Source organism: Diadema antillarum, unplaced genomic scaffold, assembly GCF_040938485.1.
Source record: "Diadema antillarum isolate AM-2024a unplaced genomic scaffold, OU_Dant_1.0 seq00001951_RagTag, whole genome shotgun sequence".
NCBI lineage: Eukaryota > Metazoa > Echinodermata > Echinoidea > Diadematoida > Diadematidae > Diadema > Diadema antillarum.
This window is the reverse complement of record NW_027272611.1, coordinates 96,852-115,259: the sequence shown is the minus strand read 5'-3', so window position 1 is coordinate 115,259 and position 18,408 is coordinate 96,852. Positions and strand designations below refer to the sequence as shown.

Genomic DNA, 18,408 nt, shown 5'->3' with positions numbered 1-18,408 from the left:
CTTTACATGCCCTGTCTTGTTACAGTGAAAACATTTGATGACATTTGCACTTGTACTGGACCCTTTGTCAGATTGAGGCTTTGGTGCCGATGAAGTTTCAGAACTCGTGCCTTTTTCAGGACCAGCATTCTTTGGATTGCTCGACTGAATTTTGTCTCTCTTATTTCCAGAGAAATTCCTGAAAGGTGGTCTGTTGTCATTTCTGTGGGTCAGCTCATACTCATCAGCCATCAAGGCTGCTTTATGCAAACTTGTCACTTTGTGATCATCCAAATGCGACCTCACACTGAAAGCAACACTCTTTTTGAATTCTTCCAAGAGAACAACCTCACGTAGGTTATCAAAATCCTGATCCACTTTCAGGGATCTGTACCACCTATCAAACATCATTTCTTTTTCACGAGCAAACTCAACATGTGTCTGGCCTGGTTTTCGGTACGAATTTCTGAACTTGTGTCTGTACGCCTCTGGCACCAACTCATAAGCATTCAACACTGCTTTCTTGACTGTAGCATAGTCACGTGATTGCTCTTCAGAGAGAGATGAGTACAGTACGCGCAATAAGAAACGCCTCCGTCAATTTCGTTTTCCAACGAAAGTTCGTTATCGATCGAGTAGCAACGAAATTTGGACGAAATTTGGACGAAATTTCGTTATCGATCCAGTAGCAACGATTCTGACGCTTTGTGGACGCATTTCACGCACGACCGCCCGCTCACTTTCGTTCGGCAAATGCGTTGCTCGTTCGGAAAATGCGTGTTCGGAGCTCGGCAGTTTCGTCCAAATTTCGTTAAAAGCGTCCGTGATCCAAGGCGCACATGGAATACAGTACACACGTGTGTGTGTAGTGGCCACATCCACAGCCGCTAGCCGGCAAGAATCACTGCAAGATAGCACAGCGGTCGGGAATGAGAACAGTAGACAGGCGTGGAATTCACCTGATTCACATAATACTATTAAGAATGGTAACATGTATACATACATCGATGCCGTTTTCATTGAAGCAATTTGTAAAAGTTTTAGTTTCCCTTACCCTAGCTGTAAGTACGGCACCGTTAGCAGATTATTCACTGCATTTGTAAGTCACCTGATACATCACATGTTGGTATGCGGGCTGCATGTAACCAGGGAATGTGCACGTGTGGGAAAGGCGAGTGCGCCGTATGTGCGTCGCAATTGCCATGGCATGGCTCGCTCGGCTGAACGAAACAGAGATGTACGATACATGACAAGACCCAGTATAAGGCCTACTAATTGTTCACGTGTTGTTTTTTGTTTTTTTACAAGCAGAAAATAAACAACTGTTGATCATGAAATAGACTAAATTACCAATCAGAGATCATTCGGGTTCATAGTATTTAAGAGAAATCACGCAATTTTGGCGAGGGTGAACCCACAGGAACCCACAGGAACCTTATCGTAGAATGCCGACCAAAAAGAAAATGGTTTCACTAAAATTGCGTGTACGTAAAATCCATTTGAGTATAGAAAGAAAATTAACCCCCAAAAAGAGGAAAAAAGAAATTAGAAGGATTTGTTCGCCGTTATTTGGTCATTAAATATATTTTCTTTCTTCAGCAATTGCGCGTTACATTGCCCGTTTTTTTATTGAATCAGGGCCCTGTTGCATAAAACCCTTACCGCTGGACTTACCGCTCCTTTCTATGCGGTAAGTCTTAAATCAGCGGTAAATTTTATAATCATTGATGCTGACGGTAGTTACTATTGAAATTCAATGGTAAGTTTTATGCAACGGGCCCCAGAAAAGCAAAAAAAAAAGTAATATTCAAAACAAGACAATAAGTTTAATTCTTAGTTTGATATCGTTTATTTCTTTATTGGACAGAGAGATAATTCAGACGGTACGTGGAATTTTCAAAGCGACTAATTCAGACTGATTCTTAGTTTGACTTGGCTCTTTCTTTCTTTCTTTTTTTATTTTATTTTTTTTTTTTTGGGGGGGGGGGGGTTTGAGGTTCATGTTCGTTGTACCCATGCACCCATAAGGTTCATTAGGACGAAAATGAAACATTCAGATACACGCGACTTCCCTACACGAAAAATAGATGTTCGTAAATGTGATAGTCAAATTATGATTCATAATTCGAAAATGCACGAATGTTTGTGATTGGATAGGTGCGTTATTGTCGGATTAGCAAACCTTCGGAGTACTGTAGTATCGAGCCTGTTGTATTCAAGGATAAACGAACTTTTGAAATAATGAATTTTATATTCAGAGTAAGACAATAAGTTTAATTCTTATATACCTGTAGTTTGACATCGTTTATTTCCTAGTTGTGAAGCGGGAAGCGAGAGATAATTCTGAAAAGAAGTATTTACAGTCATGCAGACGGAACGTGAAATATTCAAAGCAGCTATGAGATTAAATCTTAAGTTGTTTATTTGTTTGTTTGATTGCTTGTTTGTTGTTATGCTCAAGCGTTGGTGTAATTATATATACATTTTTTTTTTTTGGGGGGGGGAGGCATTTTTGTAGTACCCAATGCACGTAAAGTTCGCTGATGCGAAAGTGATAAAATGTTCCGTAACACGCAAATTCCTTACACCTTGTAGATGTTCGTACCTAGTGTGAAAATAAAATGTATTACTATTATTTTGTTTCCCCCATTGTTCGATGGGTATAGCAAACCTTCGGAGTGTCAATCCTTTCGTTTTCGGATAAACGAACTTCCTTAACTCACAACACCATGTTTCAGAGTAACAAACTAGTCATTATTTTATTCGGGCATTGGGAATAGTTCAGGAATAAAATATAGAAGGGAGGAAAATCTTTAAGGCAAGAATTACGATGGATTCTTAGTTTGAAATCATTTATTCATTTCCGTGGTGTTCATTATTCCGAAAAAAAGAAAACGGGTGCGCTATTCCGATGGTTACGGCGTTATTTCGAATCCGAAACACGCATATTCCTTGTGCCTATCCATGTTTGTTGATTCGAAAATGTAATCATGCTGCGGGTAATTGCTATAGGGGGCCATATATTGTTTTATTTCTGTCTATTGTTATATTATTATTATCATTATTATCATTATTATTATTATTATTATTATTATTATTATTATTATTATCATTATTTTTATTATTATTATTATTATCGTCTTTAACATTATTAACCAATGTTTTGATTAACGAGCATTTTGTGGGCTGTTTTTTTTTTTTTTTTTTTTTTTTTTGGGGGGGGGGGGGGCATTGCCCGATTAGCAAACCTTCGGAGTGTCAATCCTTTTGTTTTCGGACGAACGAACTTCCTTACCTCAGAAGAAGAAATCAGTGTAACAAACTAGTCATTATTTTATTCGGGCATTGGGAATAGTTCAGGAAAGAAATATAGAAGGGAGGAATCCGAAACACGCATATTCCGTGTGCTTATACGTCATGTTTATTGATATGCTGCGGCTAAGGGCCTATTGGAGGTCGTTATACCTTTCGTTTGGTGTACGATTTCTTTCGTTTCATATCACTTTATTTGTTCCTTTCATATTCTGAAATATTTAAAGGTAATCTTTCAATTGCCTCGCACTGTGTATATATACATGCATTTTCGTAACGGCGATTTCGCGCTTTGCTGCAGTATTTCGAAGGGTGTTTGATGCCAGCCGCTTCGGTGTGCTCTGTGGTAATGTTTATGTGGTTGTCAGGGAGGTTGTTGATACTTTGTCTGTTGACATTTATTTTCGTACAGGCATGGGCGGATCCAGGAATTCTGTACAGGAGGGGGGAGGGAAGCAACTAATATTTCTGGTGCCACTTCCGGGTTTCACTTCTATTTTTTTTTCCACGATAAATAAAGGGGGCGTGCGCCTCATGCGCCCCCTCTGGATCTGCCACTGCTACGTGTTTATCTCGAGTGATGGTGATCGTGTTTCTAAATGTTTATAAAAAAAAAAGGACAAAATTATCCGAGTGATGCCTGATGATAGTGCAAGTGATGATAATCAACGATGCTGATGTAAAAGACGGCTTGCTGTGGATGCTGAGCGTACGTGCCCTTCGTTTATTTAAATAAGTTTTCCCTCTTTTACTCTTCTTTCCCCTCCCAAGAATGATAAAAAAAGAAAATACCTACACCTCACAACAAAAGGAACCACGTGTGAACAACCATCGTTAAGTTCAATCGAAATGTTCATTATTAGCAAAGAATAAGGGGAAAACACGAGTGACGGAAAATGATAGAAGCGACGAGATTGTCTTCTTGTGTATAATGCGGTCTCTTGGGATTGGAAAAACCCCACCCTCTCCCTTTGTGGAAATTTCCACAAAACCAGGTGCGTGCCAGACCCCAGGTGCCAGACGAAAGAATGCGCGCATTTGGTGTAGTATATCGATCGAAGAACTCGCGGGTGAGTTGAGTTAAAGGAATCATTGCAAAGATGTTCTGATGTTCTGGTTCCCGAACTGTAAAAAGGAATTGATTAATCACTCAAAAATGCAATCACAGATTTATATGAAAAGTCTTATATGCCTAGACAAATTCACTGAGATGTCCTATGTGATGCAGCCACCACCCGATTAAACGGCAAAATCATGACAATAAAATTTCACGCTCATCAAAACTGCCTATTACTTTTCATATGAATTTTGGTTATCAACACTCGTTCGTGGATTTGTTTGTTTGCATGTTTTGTGTGTATTATTCCTCGATCCTGAAAGACGTAATAATTATTCGCATCGAACGTAAACTGTTTACCGTAACTAAGCCTATGGCGCATTCGATCCATTCAACTTGCAGTAACCTTTAAGGCAGTACAACTGTAAGTAGCACATGGTGCATTCTTTTGAACCACGTGTTTCGCATATCGGCACATCCAAACACATTAGCGATCGTCCTTATGGCAAACTTTCCGATTACAGTCAGGGGAGAAGAAATCGTAATACTGTACATGTACTTACGAAAGTGATTATGCTTAAGATCAAATAAAATGAAGAAGTTTGAAAACAACTTGGCAACACTCAATCAAGTTTTGCATTCTCTCGCACAAAAGCTCTCTTGAGAAAATGAAAGCATTCCCTCTCCCCTGCTAGATAATGGAAGTTTTCATTACTAGCCCAGCAAGTTTTGGGAGTGTACATGAATGTTTTTAGGATAGAGTCAAAAGGGACCTAAGTTTTCGATCATAGCAGAATCTTCGTCAGAAGCAAAAATGGCAAATAGGCAGAAAAAGCAACCACACACATGTAAAGCGACTTCACACAACAAGAACAGTCAGGAACAGGCAAGGGACAAGGAACAAAGAAAACAAAAGGAGAGGGTAGGATGTCATGGGCAAGGAGCCCAACAGGTAAAGGGAGGGGGGTTAGAGCAGGAGGATGGACAGACAAAAGGCAGGGGAAGGTTAGTAATGGTCGTGAGGGCCAGGGGGCAACCATTGAAGGAAAAGGATGAATATGGAGGCAACATCAAACAAGATAAGGAACAACAGAGAGACAAAGAAAGGTAAAGAGTGAAATAGCAACAGCAAAGGGGGGGGGGGGGGGGTGAGCAAACAGCAAGCCCTAGAAAGGATCTGTACAAGTACCAAGAGGAGGCAACAAAATGAAAGTTAGAGTCAATCAACAAATGCAATTAACCATATCAAAGTATGGTAATATTAATACAGCAATAATGATGATATTGACAAAACAAATTAGAATAATCATTAAAGCACATAAAAAAAGGGGGGGGGGACACAAAGTCCATGGGAGAGAAAATGTATACTTGCAAAGCAAGTATCAATAGGCAAATTAAATACGTTTCAAAGAGCTGGTTCATATGAAATCACCTTTGATTTATGATTTTACAAACAAGAATTTTCATCGCTTACTTATTTCTTTTATTACTTTAGTAATGTCATGATATTTCATGATGGTATGTGTTCTGTCTTTACATGGCAAGATAGGGTTTTTTTTTTTCATCCAGGGTCAAAAGAAGAAAGTGATAGAAAGATAACTGAAAGGATAGAATGGAACACCTACTCAGCAGGCAACACTAAAACAGCCCCCAGGGCCAGGCCATGTCGTCAGTGTCACTCTCGTCTTAGATCATTACAGGCCTACATTGTACATGTATAGGCTACTCGTTTCGTACTCGTCATCGCCAACGTCATGATGGTCGGTCACACGAAATAAATTGCATCATCATAAGAGCTCTTATATCAACACCACTAGATAGTGTAGATTCATTATCATTATCACTATCATTCCAGTCGATCTCATCCACCGCGAAACCCTCAAAATCCTCAAAATCATCGTGGTTAATACTCTCACAAAACACATCTGTAAACGATTCAGACATCGCAGACCTAGCTACACATCTTGCACACAAAAATGAAATGGAGGTGGAAAACTACGATGAATACACAAAAAATATCGACGATGGCATTTTACCGTAGCAGAAAATACACAGAGTATCTTGCACCGGAAAAAAAAAATGGATGTGGAAAACTACGATGAGGAAAACTAGGGTGAAAACCCAATGCGTGAAGACGAACGATGAAGACACTTTACGGTAAAAATACTTACACGGAAACAAACGAGTGGGTACGATGTCCTCGCACACACGAAGATAATCGACACATCGTTCAATCGAAAAACTCAACAAACACTCGAACAAAAACTCACCCCAAATTGTGGCAAACACGGTAATCACTTAATAAAAATGAGAAAAAATACTCTCTAAAGTATGATTGTACTCTGAAAAGAAAGGGATACAATGATACGAAAGCAAAAGAGAGAAAATGAGAGAAATGGACGGGAAACCTAGAGAACTTCGACGAAAGAAGAGCTAGCAATTCGCGATTAGAGCTAACTTTCCTGTGTGTGTGTGATCGCGTGTAAAGGGTTGAAAGCGTTGAAAGCGCTGAAAGCGTTGAATGCGTCCACAGCTTCGGAAAAGCGTTCGGGGATTTCGTTGAATTCGTTGAATTCGTCCAAAATCCGTCCATGAAGTCTGGACGCAAAAAGCGTTGAAAACGTCCCCGACGAAATCAACAACGAAAAAAGCGTTGGGACGAAATTTGGACGCACTTTCGTCGGGCGTTTTCTATTGCGCGTACTGTACACATCGGCTGCTTTGCCGACAAACACACTTTGAAGGAGCAAGGGCCAAAATTCCTGTGGCCAGTTCAAACTGTTAGCCACCTTCTCAAATGACACAAAATATGCATCAACTCTGTTTTCTTCAAACTTTGGCACCAATCGAATGTTCTTGGCCAAATCAAATTCAAAGGGAGCCCTTTCACGATTTCCAACAGCGTGTGCATGAGTCAATTCCATCTCACGCAATTTCATTTGCTGCTCCATTTCGAATTTCTTCATTTCCATTTCTCTTTGTTTTTCCCTTTCCAGCATTTCCATTTCCCTAGCCTTTTGCTCTCTTTCCGATCTCATCTTCTCTTTCTCTATTTCCAATCTAGCTAGCTCAAGCCGTGTTTGATCTGAAATGTGAGCTTGATCGGAAGTGTCAATTTCTTCTTTGAGCTCCATGTGACCAGCTACTAAGTCAAGAATCTCTGCCTTTCTAGCACCTTGTGGAACATCAACATTTAAATGCTGTGCAACAGCGGTCAAATCACATTTGCGTAACCTTTGCAAATCTTTGAGGGACAAATCTGTCCTCTGAACAAATGCCTGAACATCCATTGTACTGATTGACATTGTCACAATGTATTACACACAATACATGTATACAATTGAACAATCAACTCAACTGGTATTTTGTCTGTACCAATATTCTGGATTCCGGAACGTTCCAAATTCTAACTTTTGGCTTTAAATTCACTTCCCGGACAAGCCCCCAATTTTGTTATGACCAAAATCACTCCGAGAATGATCGCACAAAAGAAACAATCAACTGATGTTCAGGTGGTTTATTAACAGTAATATTGTGGGTACAGACTGGTAATCGGCGTCATATCAGTACAACAATGATCAATAGAAACAATTACAAATCGGTAATGGAATCACTTACATGCATCCAAACTATCACAAAGTTGCTACAGTTCCCTGATAGTGTCCAGATACGATGTTCGATGCACAAATGAATGATCCGCGATGCACCGATGAATGATTCCTGCGACGTAAATCCAGAGGCACAGGTTACAATAGTCCGCGTTATAGATCCGGGGTAAAATCCACGAAATATGTCCACGGCGAAACGTGCAGAGTCCAAACGTTGTGACGACCACGTCCAGTTGATGCGTTGAATGATGATTCACTTAATAATGTATATTGTCCAGCTAGGAATCCAGCCCGTCACAGCTTTGCCGTAGCAATGTCCATTGACATAAGAATATGGAGTCCAATGAAGGCACATTAATTCTCTGCAGGCAAAATGTCTCCCAGGCCTCATCTCCACAAACATAACAGGTCAGCAGGTAACACAGGACTGACTATAACTAGTCGCTTCAGAGCCAGAAGTGACGTTACTCTCAGAGCAGAGGTGTTGGGTACTCTGCCTACTGCAGAATTTCTCTAGCTTATATACTATCTATTCACCCCGTTCTAGCACATTCTATAACTCTCTCCAACCTACTAGCAAGCCCAAGTTCCAGGAAACCTGGATGACTCACTGCCTAACTATGTACAAAACATCATTGCCAAAATTAACTACCAATCACAATGGGCTACAGGGACAGTGCCTCACTCAGCCAAATATGTTAGCACTTCCCAGAACATTCTGGAATGGGTGAAATCAATCTAAATTGAGTGAGCTATAATGTATTTCCTGCTACATGCATGTACTGTATAGCTACATTGTATACCACCTAGAAAATTCTCCACTGATCTGGTCAGCCTGTATGTACTATATCTATACCACATAGAATGTTCTCCATTAATCTGGTCCACCTGTGTACATACACATTAAAACAGCCAGGCATACAGTACATCATACATGTATGTGTACATAACTACCAGTGTGTACATTTGTGACAGCATGCACGTGCAGTGTTTGTGACCAAGTGCAGTGAGGGTCAAAGATATGTATGGCTCTATGTTATATCAATTGCATGGAGTAATGATATAATTACAGAGCGTTCCACCCTTTGAAACATTTTATGAATATTGTCCTTTTGTGAAGGCAATAGGAATTCTGAGATGAAAATAATTGTGATGTTTATGAGTGGTGTATAGTAGTGTAAGTCTTAGCCCTGCATTACCCTTTAGAGGTACACTTCATGCCAAGCAAATCTAAAAGCAGTGTGAATTTTGTTCCTCCCAAACACATTTCTCAAATCATGTTTGGCCAGTCACGGTCCACAGGAGTTGTTTTCCAATCCAGACCAGTGCAATTTTGTGCCATTTAGCTTCCAAAGAAATGTTTGAGGAGGTGGAACTTACCTCAATCTTGTATGCACTGCCCCCATGTTGTGCGCTCATCCAGCAGACACACACAGTGATGCAGTTTTGCGTGGAATGTAATCGCAGGTAGCAATCAGTGAAAAGACTCGGTTCCATGTCTGATCACACAGTATTACATTGGGGAAATAATGCTTTTAGTGTTTATTCTGACTTACCAAATAACTGCATTATTATGTGAAATGTGTTTCTTAATACATAAATATACCTGGTACAATTGTACTTACATACTGTAAACAAGATCTTTTGTAATGCTTAATTAAGTACAGTAAAGACCTATACTTCCCCTCCACCCGCCTTGTCCACTTGATCAAGGAAAGAGTTTTTTTTGTTTTTTTTTTCATAATACTCCCACACAATGGGAATTTTATGATGATTCTGTCACATTTGACAGATGAATTCAACTTATATTCCTCATTGCAACTGTTTAGTGGCTAACACATAGCAGGGTGATACAGACTCATTAGCCTGCCTGTGGGGGCAACTAAAACTCACTTTCAGACAAGTGAAATGAATGGACACTGGTTGCCTTGCCTGGGAAAAGTACAGGGTCCTTGCCCCAGTGACTACTGGGCAATTGGGAGAAGTAATGTCTTTTTGCAATGCCATGCCCTGCCCTAGGCATCCATATGATGTTACACAAAGTATTTAAAATGATCTTACAGTTAAGATTAAATGCTATGCCATTGGTTTCCCTGTTCAGTTTTTATTAATGTTTTCAGAATTTACTTCAAATTGTTTATCAGAATTTATAGAAAAGATCCTTTGTTTCTTAATTTAGTTTGTACAACACATCAATAGCTGCATGGAAAAGTGTCCAGAATTGTAATTTTAATTTTCAAGTTGGAATATCACTGAAGACACACACAGCATACCATCTTTTTCAAAATTGATTTTAACTTAATGATCATTTTGAACCCTGTGTAAGGCACCCCATGTGATTTTCTGTGAAATTTTGGGAGAAGGTGTGTATGCCACACAAAATATCCATAAGTCGTCATCTCATTACTAGTAAATGTCTACTTTATGTGAAATCAGGAGTAATTATTCTGAGATGCATGCATGTTTGCAATAATAATCAGTGTAAACAGAGGAATTATTCAACGTAATGAATGAGCATTGATATATTCCTCATATCAGCCTTGTGCAGTGTGTTTTACCTCCTTCGCTCTTTTTATGTACACAAACAATTAACATGGGAGACTGTTCTCCTTTCTCCGTCTTTATTTTGTGTACAGTTTCAAGGTTCGAGCACAGAGAAGGAGACATGAAGATCGAGTACCAGGCTCTCCAGAAGCGACACAATGAGGTAAATATTTACACTTTGATCGAAAGTGTGTCTGATATTTTACTGCCCTGACCATCCAGAAAGCAGCCATGCCCCTGTGCTGCTGCTGGCTGCTCCATATCAAGGGATAGATGTGCATTATGTACATCATTCTGTGATTAACTGGTCTACTTTCAGTCGCAGATATGAAACAGTTGTTGGATTTTTATAAAATCCTTTATAATGTGCTGTGAGTGCCGATTGGCACAGAAAACCCCCATACAGTTGTACACACTGACCAAAGTCCCTGACACAAAAAGGGTTGTTGTTATTATTATAATTATTATTATTGTTATTATTATTATTATTTATTTGTTTATTTATGTATTTATTTATTTGGCATTGCAGACATGTGCACATGGGTAAACACAAAACACATTTGATAACATAGGGTTAACATAGCCTGGAGGATTTGACGTGTACCAGCCGTATGGGTTCAATTCAAGGATTGCTCAAATTCTAAACATGTTTTCACCATGGTGAAGACCATGAAAGCTTCTGCACTCTATCATGTGACCTTCCCAGAGACTCCAACCCAAAGCACCTTCTGATCTGGAGATTCTCCCGCCTGAAACCCCTAGCAAACGGGAGATTCCAAGTTGATGTGTGCGAAGCGCAAAATTCCCAGGGTTCTAGATGCTCTCTGGTGCTATCTAATGTCACAAATGTACACACTAGTAGTTATGTACACGTACATGTATGATGTACTGTATGCCTGGCTGTTTTAATGTGTATGTACACAGGTGGACCAGATCAGTGGAGAATTTTCTAGGTGGTATACAATGTAGCTATACAGTACATGCATGTAGCAGGAAATACATCATAGCTCACTCAATCTAGATTGGTTTCACCCATTCCAGAAAGTTCTGGGAAGTGCTTACATGTTTGGCTGAGTGAGGCACTGTCCCTGTAGCCCAATGTGATTGGTAGTTATTTTTGGTAATGATGTTTTGTACATAGTTAGGCAGTGAGTCATCCAGGTTTCCTGGAACTTGGACTGGCTAGTAGGTTGGAGAGAGTTATAGAATGTGCTAGAAGGGGGTGAATGGATAGTATATAAGCCAGAGGAATTCTGCAGTAGGCAGAGTACCCAACACCTCTGCTCTGAGAGTTACGTCACTTCTGGCTCTGAAGCGACTTGTTATAGTCAGTCCTGTGTTACCTGCTGACCTGTTATGTTTGTGGAGATAAGGCCTGGGAGACATTTTGCCTGCAGAGAATTAATGTGCCTTCATTGGACTCCATATTTTAATGTCAATGGACATTGCTATGGCAAAGCTGTGACGGGCTGGATTCATAGCTGGACAATATAAAGTGAATCATCATTCAACGCATCAACTGGACGTGGTCGTCACAACATTTGGACTCTGCACGTTTCGCCGTGGATGTATATCGTGGATTTTACCCCGGATCTACACCGTGGACTATTGTAACCTGTGCCTCTGGATTTACGTCGCAGGAATCATTCATCGGTGCATCGCGGATCATTCATTTGTGCATCGAACATCATATCTGGACACTATCAGGGAACTGTAGCGACTTTGTGATAGTTTGGATGCATGTAAGTGATCCCATTACCGATTTGTAATTGTTTCTATTGATCATTGTTGTACTGATATGACGCCGATTACCAGTCTGTACCCACAATATCACTGTTAATAAACCGCCTGAACATCAGTTGATTGTTTCTTTTGTGCGATCATTCTCAGAGTGATTTTGGTCGTAACAAAATTGGGGGCTTGTGTCCGAGAAGTGAATTTAAAGCCAAAAGTTAGAATTTGGAACGTTCCGGAATCCAGAATATTGGTACAGACAAAATACCAGTTGAGTTGATTGTTCAATTGTATATTGTGTGTAATACATTGTGACAATGTCAATCAGTACAATGGATGTTCAGGCATTTGTTCAGAGGACAGATTTGTCCCTCAAAGATTTGCAAAGGTTACGCAAATGTGATTTGACTGCTATTGCACAGCATTTAAATGTTGATGTTCCACAAGGTGCAAGAAAGGCAGAGATTCTTGACTTAGTAGCTGGTCACATGGAGCTCAAAGAAGAAATTGTTACTCCTGATCAAGCTCAAATTTCAGATCAGACACGGCTTGAGCTTGCTAAATTGCAAATGAAGGAGAAAGAAATGGAAATGGAGAAAGAGAAGATGAGATTGGAAAGAGAGAGGGAGAAAGAACAAAAAGAACTGGAAATAAAGAAACTTGAAATGGAACAGAAGAAATTTGAAGTGGAGCAGCAAGTGAAATTGCGTGAGATGGAATTGACTCATGCACAGACTGTTGGAAATCGTGAAAGGGCTCCCCATGAATTTGATTTGGCCAAGAACATTCGATTGGTGCCAAAGTTTGAAGAAAACAGAGTTGATGCATATTTTGTGTCATTTGAGAAGGTGGCTAACAGTTTGAACTGGCCACAGGAATTTTGGCCCTTGCTCCTTCAAAGTGTGTTTGTCGGCAAAGCAGCCGATGTGTACTCATCTCTCTCTGAAGAGCAATCACGTGACTATGCTACAGTCAAGAAAGCAGTGTTGAATGCTTATGAGTTGGTGCCAGAGGCGTACAGACACAAGTTCAGAAATTCGTACCGCAAACCAGGCCAGACACATGTTGAGTTTGCTCGTGAAAAAGAAATGATGTTTGATAGGTGGTACAGATCCCTGAAAGTGGATCAGGACTTTGATAACCTACGCGAGGTTGTTCTCTTGGAAGAATTCAAAAAGAGTGTTGCTTTCAGTGTGAGGTCACATTTGGATGATCACAAAGTGACAAGTTTGCATAAAGCAGCCTTGATGGCTGATGAGTATGAGCTGACCCACAGAAATGACAACAGACCACCTTTCAGGAATTTCTCTGGAAACAAGAGAGACAAAATTCAGTCGAGCAGTCCAAAGAATGTTGGTTCTGAAAAAGGCACGAGTTCTGAAACTTCATCAGCACCAAAGCCTCAATCTGACAAAGGGTCCAGTACAAGTGCAAATGTCATCAAATGTTTTCACTGTAACAAGATAGGGCATGTAAAGTCACAATGTTGGAAGTTGCAAAACAAAACAAAGAAGGACTTGGGATTTGTTATGTCAAAAAGTGTCCTACCCGAAAACAGTGTCCCGTTCAGTGAAACACAGGCCATTGAAAGTCAATCTCCCAAATTCAAAGATAGGATGAAGCAGGTGGATGAGAGCTATCGTAGCTTTTTGTTTGATGGTGAGGTGACCCCATGTACTTCTGGTGAGGCAGGTAAGCCAGTGGTCATCCTGCGGGATACGGGGGCCTCTCAGTCGTTGATGGTGGATGGTGGTATGACTTTTCCACCAGATAGTGCAGTTAATGCAAAAGTCTTGATTCAGACTGTTGATGGCAGTTATATGTCAGTGCCACTGTATAGAGTGGATTTGAAGTGTGACCTAGTTTCTGGTCCTGTCACTGTTGGAGTTGTTCCTGAGTTGCCCATGGCAGGCATTGACTTCTTGTTGGGGAATGACTTGGCTGGGGACAAGGTGGTTGCGTCTCCAGTTGTTTCGGAGAAACCAGTGGTGGTTGCTGAAACTGAGCAGTTGCAGGAGGAATTTCCTGGGATTTTCCCAGATTGTGTTGTGACTAGGTCTCAGGCTCGTAGAGCTGTTCAAGATGATGCGGATTCTGTTGATGTGGAGGAGAATTCCGGTGTTTGGTTGGCAGAAACCTTTTTCAAGGATTTAAATGATGGGGTTGCTGTATTAGGCTCCGAGGCTAACAGTGATGGGCTGTTTAGCAAGTCTTCCTTGGTTGAAGCACAGCAGGCAGACTCTGAGTTGAAAGGCTTGTCTCAGACGGCGTGTTCTGAGGCTGAGGCTGAAAAGGTCCCTGAGTGCTATTATGTCAAAGATGGCATTTTGATGAGGAAGTGGAGACCTCCCCATAGGCCAGCTGATGAGGATTGGACGGTGGTCCGTCAAGTTGTTGTCCCTCCTAGTTACCGCGGTGAGATCTTGAGAATTGCTCACGAGTTACCTGTTGGCGGCCATTTAGGCGTCAGAAAGACAAAGGATCGGATCATGAGGCATTTTTATTGGCCGGGGTTGAATGTGGATGTGGCTGAGTTTTGCAAGACTTGTCACACATGTCAGGTGGCTGGTAAACCACAGCATTCGGTGAAGCCGGCGCCATTGATTCCGATACCTGCGTTTGAAGAACCATTCAGTCGGGTTGTAGTTGACTGTGTTGGACCTTTGCCTAGGACTAGGTCAGGTCACAAGTACCTCTTGACAATCATGGATGTGTCTACACGGTTTCCAGAGGCTATCCCATTGCGAAATATCACTGCTAAGACTGTGGTAGATGCTCTAGTGCAGTTTTTCACTAGGTATGGGTTGCCCAAGGAAGTGCAGTCTGACCAAGGGTCAAATTTCATGTCAGGCATATTTCAAGAGGTGATGTATCGTTTGGGTGTGAAGCAGCTGAAGTCGTCAGCTTATCATCCCCAATCCCAAGGTGCGTTGGAGCGCTACCACCAGACCCTAAAGACAATGATTAGGGCATTTTGCGAGGAGTATCCCGAGGATTGGGATAAGGGCATCCCTTTCCTGCTGTTCGCAACGAGGGACTCCCCAAATGAGTCGACGGGTTTCAGCCCATTTGAGTTGGTGTATGGTCATGAAGTTAGGGGCCCACTGAAGCTCATCAAAGAGAAATTCATGACTGAGGATGATGAGGTCCACCTACTTGACTACGTGTCAAAGTTTCGTGAAAGGCTTTCAAAGGCTTGTGAGGTAGCTAGGGAACACTTGAAAGTATCACAAGACTCTATGAAGAGAAAGGCAGACAAAAATGCCAAAGCCCGAACTTTCAACCCAGGTGACAAAGTTCTTGTACTGCTGCCCATACAAGGTGAACCACTGAAAGCCAAGTTCAGTGGCCCATACAGTGTCAAAAAGAAACTCAATGATGTGAACTATGTGATCAGTACGCCAGACAGACGAAAAGATCAGAGGGTGTGTCACATAAACATGCTGAAAGAGTACTATGAGAGAAAGGCTAGTCAGCCGGTAGGTGTAGCTCAGGTGGTAGAAGAAGAAGTAGATGAAGAGGGAGAAACTCAAGATGAGAATGGAAGTGAGCCCTCTAGTGCCAGGTTGTCTAACTCAGAGATGTTAGGGAAAGTAGATGAGGCACTGAACTACCTACCTGAAAATCAGAAGAAAGATGTGACTAGTCTGTTACATGAGTACAAAGAACTGTGTAAAGACAAACCAGGTTGCACCCCTCTGGCTGTACATGATGTTGATGTAGGAGATGCTGACCCTATCAAGCAAAACCCTTACAGACTAAACCCAAGCAAACTGCAAAAAGTAAGGGAAGAGGTTCAATACATGCTAGACAATGACATAATAGAACCGAGTAAAAGCAGTTGGAGCTCCCCAATCGTCATGGTACCCAAACCGGATGGGTCTCAAAGATTCTGTATAGATTACCGCAAGGTAAATGCCGTGACGAAAACAGATTCTTTCCCCATTCCCAGACTTGAAGACTGCATTGACAGGGTCGGAAATTCTGCATATGTCAGTAAAATAGACCTTCTAAAGGGATATTGGCAAGTGCCCTTGACCGACAAAGCCAGAGAGATTTCTGCCTTTGCTACACCAGATGGCTTGTTCCAATGCAAAGTAATGCCATTCGGCATGAAAAATGCTCCGGCCACCTTCCAACGGCTGACAAACCAAATCATTGCCGGACTTAACAACTGTGTCGTATACATTGATGACATCCTAGTGTATAGTGACACGTGGGAGGAGCACATTACACACTTGCGGCAACTTTTCGATCGACTCAAGGAGGCCAGATTGGTGATTAATCTGGCAAAGAGTGAATTTGCAAAGGCCAAAGTGGTGTATCTCGGGCATGTAGTCGGTCAGGGACAAGTATTGCCAAGAGAAGCCAAGGTAGAGGCTATACTAGGCTTTCCCATTCCCCAATCCAAGAAGGAGTTGCTCAGATTTCTGGGCATGGCTGGTTTCTACAGGAAATTTGTACCGAATTTCAGCACTGTAGTCACCCCCCTAACAAACCTGCTGAAGGGCAAGGCGAAGTACACGTGGACTGATGAGTGTCAAAGAGCCTTCGAGAAACTAAAGGCAGTCCTTGCTAATGAGCCTGTTTTGGCAGCTCCTGACTTCGCAAAGCCATTCAAGGTGGCAATAGATGCTAGCGATGTAGGAGTGGGAGCGGTTTTGCTCCAAGAAGATGAAGAAGGCACTGAACGACCAGTTAGCTACTTCTCCAAAAAATTGAACATATACCAGAAGAAGTACTCCACAATTGAGAAGGAGGCTCTCAGTCTCATCCTTGCCCTCCAGCAATACGAAGTGTACTTGACAAATAGCAAAGGGGAGATCACGGTCTATACTGACCACAACCCCTTGGTCTTTTTAGACCGGTTCAAAATGAAGAACAACAGGTTGTTCAGATGGAGCATGATGACGCAGCCATATGCACTCAAAATCAAACATGTGGCAGGCAAAAACAATGTAATTGCCGACGCTCTGTCAAGAGTGTAACATGAAGAGAGTATCAAAGGTGAAAAGTTTTCACCGCATATTGTTTCCAGTGTATGTGTTTAGCATATTCATTAATGTGTGCAAAACAGTTTGATATGATTATATAAGCTCCGAGAATCCAAGCAATATCATTGTAAATAGTATCCATGAAAAGAGAACATGGAATTAATACAGCTATCCAAAAGGCATGTGATAGTATGTGATTATTGTTGCTTGACTTGGACTTTACCTCACATTCGTTGCAAATAACAATGAGAAATTGTGAAGGTAAAAGAAACCCTTGCTACAGCAAGGCTTTCTTTTTCCCATGGGGGATGGTGTCACAAATGTACACACTAGTAGTTATGTACACGTACATGTATGATGTACTGTATGCCTGGCTGTTTTAATGTGTATGTACACAGGTGGACCAGATCAGTGGAGAATTTTCTAGGTGGTATACAATGTAGCTATACAGTACATGCATGTAGCAGGAAATACATCATAGCTCACTCAATCTAGATTGGTTTCACCCATTCCAGAAAGTTCTGGGAAGTGCTTACATGTTTGGCTGAGTGAGGCACTGTCCCTGTAGCCCAATGTGATTGGTAGTTATTTTTGGTAATGATGTTTTGTACATAGTTAGGCAGTGAGTCATCCAGGTTTCCTGGAACTTGGACTGGCTAGTAGGTTGGAGAGAGTTATAGAATGTGCTAGAAGGGGGTGAATGGATAGTATATAAGCCAGAGGAATTCTGCAGTAGGCAGAGTACCCAACACCTCTGCTCTGAGAGTTACGTCACTTCTGGCTCTGAAGCGACTTGTTATAGTCAGTCCTGTGTTACCTGCTGACCTGTTATGTTTGTGGAGATAAGGCCTGGGAGACATTTTGCCTGCAGAGAATTAATGTGCCTTCATTGGACTCCATATTTTAATGTCAATGGACATTGCTACGGCAAAGCTGTGACGGGCTGGATTCATAGCTGGACAATATAAAGTGAATCATCATTCAACGCATCAACTGGACGTGGTCGTCACAACATTTGGACTCTGCACGTTTCGCCGTGGACGTATATCGTGGATTTTACCCCGGATCTACACCGTGGACTATTGTAACCTGTGCCTCTGGATTTACGTCGCAGGAATCATTCATCGGTGCATCGCGGATCATTCATTTGTGCATCGAACATCATATCTGGACACTATCA

General features: G+C 41.4%; 1 protein-coding gene across 1 annotated transcript in view; it reads left to right on the top strand.

Moving 5' to 3' along the window:
* LOC139713355 (C-Jun-amino-terminal kinase-interacting protein 4-like) overlaps positions 1-18,408 on the top strand; it is a 130,599-nt gene that overhangs the window by 36,855 nt on the left and 75,336 nt on the right. The window contains exon 3 of the mRNA XM_071625096.1: positions 10,593-10,663. Within this exon, the coding sequence (XP_071481197.1) occupies positions 10,593-10,663 (71 nt within the window). The remainder of the gene's footprint in view (positions 1-10,592; positions 10,664-18,408) is intronic.